The sequence below is a fragment of the Sphaeramia orbicularis genome, chromosome 7 (genome assembly GCF_902148855.1).
Source record: "Sphaeramia orbicularis chromosome 7, fSphaOr1.1, whole genome shotgun sequence".
NCBI lineage: Eukaryota > Metazoa > Chordata > Actinopteri > Kurtiformes > Apogonidae > Sphaeramia > Sphaeramia orbicularis.
In genome coordinates, this window is record NC_043963.1 from 17590842 (window position 1) to 17596841 (window position 6000).

The 6000-nt window shown below is 37.8% G+C and overlaps 1 protein-coding gene across 1 annotated transcript in view; it reads left to right on the top strand.

Annotated features, from left to right (window-relative positions):
• LOC115422108 (transcription elongation factor A protein 2-like) overlaps positions 1-5796 on the top strand; it is a 29026-nt gene extending 23230 nt beyond the window's left edge. The window contains exon 11 of the mRNA XM_030138182.1: positions 5657-5796. Within this exon, the coding sequence (XP_029994042.1) occupies positions 5657-5665 (9 nt within the window). The 3' untranslated portion in view covers positions 5666-5796. The remainder of the gene's footprint in view (positions 1-5656) is intronic.
• Positions 5797-6000: the final 204 nt, after the last annotated feature.

The window sequence follows — 6000 nt, forward strand, 5'->3', positions numbered from 1 at the left end:
TTAGGAAAAAACAGGACAGGCACGGAGTCACTTTAATTAAAGGTCAGACTATAGAGCAAGTGCAATCATACAAATATCTTGGGAACGATAATTGATGAAAAACTGAGTTTAATGAAAACTGCAGATCTGTGTGTAAAAAGGGCCGTCAGCGCCTCCACTGCCTTAGAAAACTGGCACACTTCCACATCGACCGAACCATTTTAACTTTGTTTTATCATTCCTTTATTGAGTGTGTTTTATCTTTTGTCTGGTGGCTGGTTCGGTCAGACCCTCCGTTGCAGAGAAAAACTCACTAAATCAAAATAGTTACATGGTCCAGTCGCCTGATTGGTGAGTCCCAGTCTTGTCCCGCCTCCCTGTACCACTAACAGGTCCAGAGGATGGTTTCATCAGCTCTTAATAATGACTCCCATCCTTACGAGGTGAATTTCAGCTCCTTTCCTCTGGACGGAGGTTCTTTGTCCCAAGGTGCAGGACACAGTGTTCTAAAAACAGCTTTGTTCCTGTCGACGTCACTGAGCTCATTAAGAAATAGTGACGTTGCACTTTATTAACTTATTTAGTTATTTATTCATTCTTTCTTTGCTCTATTTATTATTGTGACTTCAAATTTTTACATTTTAATTTATTGTTCTTATCTGGTTTTTATCCCGGATTGTTTTTATCTTTTCTGGTTTTATTGTGTTTTATTGCATCTTGTTTTATTTATTTGATCTTATTTATTTTATTCTTTTACTTATCCATGCTGCCATACCGATGAATGGTGGAACACTGAGCACTTTTGTCTTTTTGTCGTGTCTGTAAGAGTGATCAAGTGCCTGTCTTGCATGTTCAGTGTACAGGGGTTGGACAAAATAATGGAAACACCTTACAAAAAATCAACAAAATATAATTTAATATGGTGTAGGTCCGCCTTTTGCGGCAATTACAGCCTCAATTCTCCGAGGTATTGATTCATACAACTTGTGAATTGTTTCCAAAGGAATTTTAAGCCATTCTTCAGTTAGAATACCCTCCAACTCTTTTAGAGACGATGGCGGTGGAAATCGACGTCTTACTTGAATCTCTAAAACTGACCATAAATGCCTCAATAATGTTGAGGTCTGGGGACTGTGCCGGCCATACGAGATGCTCAACTTCATTAGAATGTTTCTCATGCCATTCTTTAACAATTCTAGCTGTATGGATTGGGGCATTATCATCTTGAGGTGAAGGTGTTTCCATTATTTTGTCCAACCCCTGTATGTATCAGAGTGAATATGAAAACAGGACCATCATTAAGTATGCTGATGATTCAGTCATTGTCAGCCTGCTCAAAAGAGGGGGAGACCAGTCACTGCCCTATTATTGATGACTTTGTCCAGTGGCGTGAGGAGTCCTGCCTTCACGTGAACACATCTAAAACAAAAGGTATGATCATCGATTTTAGGAAAAAACAGGACAGGCACGGAGTCACTTTAATTAAAGGTCAGACTATAGAGCAAGTGCAATCATACAAATATCTTGGGACGATAATTGATGAAAAACTGAGTTTTAATGAAAACTGCAGATCTGTGTGTAAAAAGGGCCGTCAGCGCCTCCACTGCCTTAGAAAACTGGCACACTTCCACATCGACCGAACCATTTTAACTTTGTTTTATCATTCCTTTATTGAGTGTGTTTTATCTTTTTGTCTGGTGGCGTGGTTCGGTCAGACCTCCGTTGCAGAGAAAAACTCACTAAATCAAATAGTTACATGGTCCAGTCGCCTGATTGGGTGAGTCCCAGTCTTGTCCGCCTCCCTGTACACTAAACAGTTCCAGAGGATGGTTCATCAGCTCTTAATAATGACTCCATCCTTACGAGGTGAATTTCAGCTCCTTTCCTCTGGACGGAGGTTCTTTGTCCCAAGGTGCAGGACACAGTGTTCTAAAAACAGCTTTGTTCCTGTCGACGTCACTGAGGCTCAATAAGAAATAGTGACGTTGCACTTTATTAACTATTTAGTTATTTATTCCATTTCTTTGCTCTATTTATTATTGTGACTTCAAATTTTTACATTTTAAAATTTTATGTTCTTATCTGGTTTTTATCCCGGATTGTTGTTATCTTTCTGGTTTTTATTGTGTTTTATTGCATCTTGTTTTTATTTATTTGATCTTATTTATTTTATTCTTTTACTTATCCATGCTGCCATATACCGATGAATGGTGGAAACCTGAGCACTTTTGTCTTTTTGTCGTGTCTGTAAGAGTGATCAAGTGCCTGTCTTGCATGTTCAGTGTACAGGGGTTGGACAAAATAATGGAAACAACCTTAAAAAATCAACAAAATGTAATTTAGATATGGTGTTAGGTCCGCCTTTTGCGGCAATTACAGCCTCAATTCTCCGAGGTATTGATTCATACAACTTGTGAATTGTTTCCAAAGGAATTTTAAAGCCATTCTTCAGTTAGAATACCCTCCAACTCTTTTAGAGACGATGGCGGTGGAAATCGGACGTCTTACTTGAATCTCTAAACTGACCATAAATGCTCAATAATGTTGAGGTCTGGGGACTGTGCCGGCCCATACGAGAATGCTCAACTTCATTAGAATGTTCCTCATGCCATTCTTTAACAGTTCTAGCTGTATGGATTGGGGCATTATCATCTTGAGGTGAAGGTGTTTCCATTATTTTGTCCAACCCCTGTATGTGTTGTTGTAAAGCCAAGGCAATCACTTAGACTGCAAACAAATCTACCTATGGGTATACTAAAGTAACCTTGACCTTGACCTTGAACTGAATGTGACACTGAAGTGACCCACATGCACAAAAGGGGTCCTGATGTAATACATGACCACGCAGGTACACACTGTGTTTACAGAGTAACACTCCTGGGACGCAGAATTGTGACGTTTATCGCATTTAATGACGTAAAGGTCCGATAAATACGACCTAGCCATTCAGACTGAAGTCACATTACAAAATATCAGATGCGTATCGGATTTAGGACCACATATGAAAGTGGCCTGGGTGGGATTTGAAAAAAAAATCAGATTTGTGCTGTTCAAACTGTCTTTAACAGATTGGAAACACGTCACATATCGGCTAAAATTTACTTAGGGGTCAAATGAGTGGCCATTTTGTCAAAAAAAAAAAGTTGTAAGAAATGCATAGAACTGTGTTGAAATAATGCTAATGCATTTGTGCACAGACTACTGATATTATTTGACAGTGGAAGCTCTATTTTCAGAAATATTGGATTTTGAATAGCACGTGTATGTGAAAACTTTGCTGGTGGACGGACGTGACATTACCCATGATGCTCTGGTCAGTACCAAGTACTTTATTAGTAATAACTTATATACGTACTATTGCTAATTCTCCTCTTATTCATAAATGTTAGTATTGTGGATCTAAAATAATAACAGCTGACACAAAAACACTAATGTGGCAGTGGACGGATGTGACATGGTTGTTACGGATCCCATCATACTGATGCTCAGCAGCCATGTCACCGTTTCCACTAATGATCCCTGTGCAAAAAACTAGGATCAGAATTATTTATTGTATAGTTTAAGGTAAGTAAGTAAGTACAGCTTTATTTATATAGCACTTTTTAAAAACACATGTTACAAAGTGCTTCACATAAAAGAGAGAAAGATCAATCAAATCCAATTTTAAACCAATTTACAGAAACCCAACAGAATCCTCCAGGAGCAAACCCTTATGATTGGTGACAGTGGCGAGGAAAAACTCCCCTTAACAGCAGAAACCTCGAGCAGACCCAGACTCCTGAAGGATGGCCGTCTGCCTTGGCCAGTTGGGTTAAAGCGAGAAAGTAAAGGAGAAAAGAGAGCGATAGAGATATAGTTTAACATCATACTAAAGAGTAAATAACAATATAGAACTGTTATTTCTTTATAAAAATGCTCATTATTAGAAAACTGTTGATTTTAAAAGTGACGTGTGACATTCTAATGTATGTATTGGCGTAACATAAGCAGGATGGATCAGCACCATACTCCATATTGCAACCTGTAAAAATAAAACGTGATATGTAGGATAGAATCTGTTAAGAAAAATTGGGGAATCCAAAAGAATAGAATATTGTTTTTCAGGTAAATTCAGTTAAAATATAACTTGACATTTGTGACATGAAAATATAGCATTAATTGTGATGAAATTGGACATTTTTGAGCTGAAAACATAGTTCATATGACCATCAACATTTGCAACAGAGCTGAAATCCTGTAAATTTGCATCACTTGCATTACCAACACAAACTTCCTTCAGGGATTCACTTAGATTGATTTCTAATGCACAAAGACAGAAATAAGACCTCTAAGCAAATTTAGCCAATATGGGTAAAAAAAATTAGATTTGAGCCACATATACCTACAGCAGGGGTGTCAAACTCATTTTAGTTCAGGGGCCACATTCACCCCAATCGATCTTGAGTGGGCCGGAAAAATAAAATAAGAACAATGAAAAAGTTAAATTACATTATGATAATGTTTACATCTACAGTGTTTCCTTAAAATCGGAATAACATGAACAACTTGAAATGTCTTAAGAAAAACAAGTGCAATGTAACAATATTCTGCCCTCGGTTTATCAATTATAATGTACACATGTGCGTTACAACTTACATGACAATTACAAATACACAAAACATTTAGTAACAGGCAGAATATTGGTAAAATTGCATGTGCTTCACTTAAGACATTTCAAGATGTTCCTATTCAGGTTATTCACATTTTTTGTAAAAGGATAGTTTGTTACTATAAACATTTTCATGTAATTTAACTTTTTCTTACACTAAAACAAAGATAAAATCTGCAGTTGTCATTATTTATAGGGTATTGTGATAATATTTTACTGATCTGACCCAACTGACATCTTATTAGTCAGTATGTGGAATCTGAATTAAAATGATTTTACACCATTGATTGATAATTTCTTCAGTGTAAATTTAGCATTTCACAAATTCATCCAACGGGCCTGATTGGACCCTTTGGCGGGCCGGATTGGCCCCCGGGCCGCATGTTTGACACCTGTGACCTTCAGTCTGAACGTAGCCTCCGTGTACAGTGTTACAGATGTAGTACTGCTGTATGACCACCAGGTGGCAGCAGAGACCCTACAATTGACCCTTTTCCTCTGATAAACTTCACCGACATTAGTCCTGTTTTTATTTTTCTGATCTCTACTCGTTCCCTCCACGTCCCTTCCTTTTTTTTTTTTTTTTTTAAACCATCTCCTCCTCCTCCATTTTCCTTCTGTTGTTTATTTTTCTAACGCCTCTTCACCTTCAGTCCTCGTTTCCGTCTCCTACACCTCCGTCGTGTCCTTTTCACCCCCACCTCCTCCCTCTGGCTGTTTTTTTCCACTCTCTTTCCCCCCCGTCCACTCACTTTTTCCGCCTCTTTCCTCCTCCCCTCCTACTTTTTTCCGGTCTCTTCCTTATTTAGTTCTTTCTTCGGGTCAAGGTGAGGCGACTCATTTGAGTTGCCGCCGTTTTGTTTTGTCGTTCCAGCACAAAAAAAAACAATCCTGAGCATTTTTTTTCCCTCATAAAGTTAATGTTTTTAACCCAAAGACAAACACAGAAAACCTGAAAAGACCAAATAAGAAAATTAGACTCAGTTCTTTGTCTTTAATCCCTTTCTTTCTTCTGTTTTTGTCTTTCAGTTCTGTTGAAGAGTGTGAAATGCATCCCATCATGAAGGAAACTCAACGAACTGAACTGAATTTGGATTGGACATGAATTTATTTTTTTTTCCTTCTTTTGTATATTCGTTTTGTTATATATATATATATAAATATTAGACACTAAAAGCTGTAATATATTTGGGAGAAACATCTGCCCAGTTGGTGTCATCCGTTTTGTTAATTTGTTTTGTATGGAGCACTTAGAGTTTCTTTGACTGGTAGATGAAGCTTTAAATCGCATTTAGGCCTGGTGGAAACAGTAAATGTGCCTTTCTTTGACATGTTGTGCTGCTCTTTGCATTAATATTAAAGTGGCTCTAGGA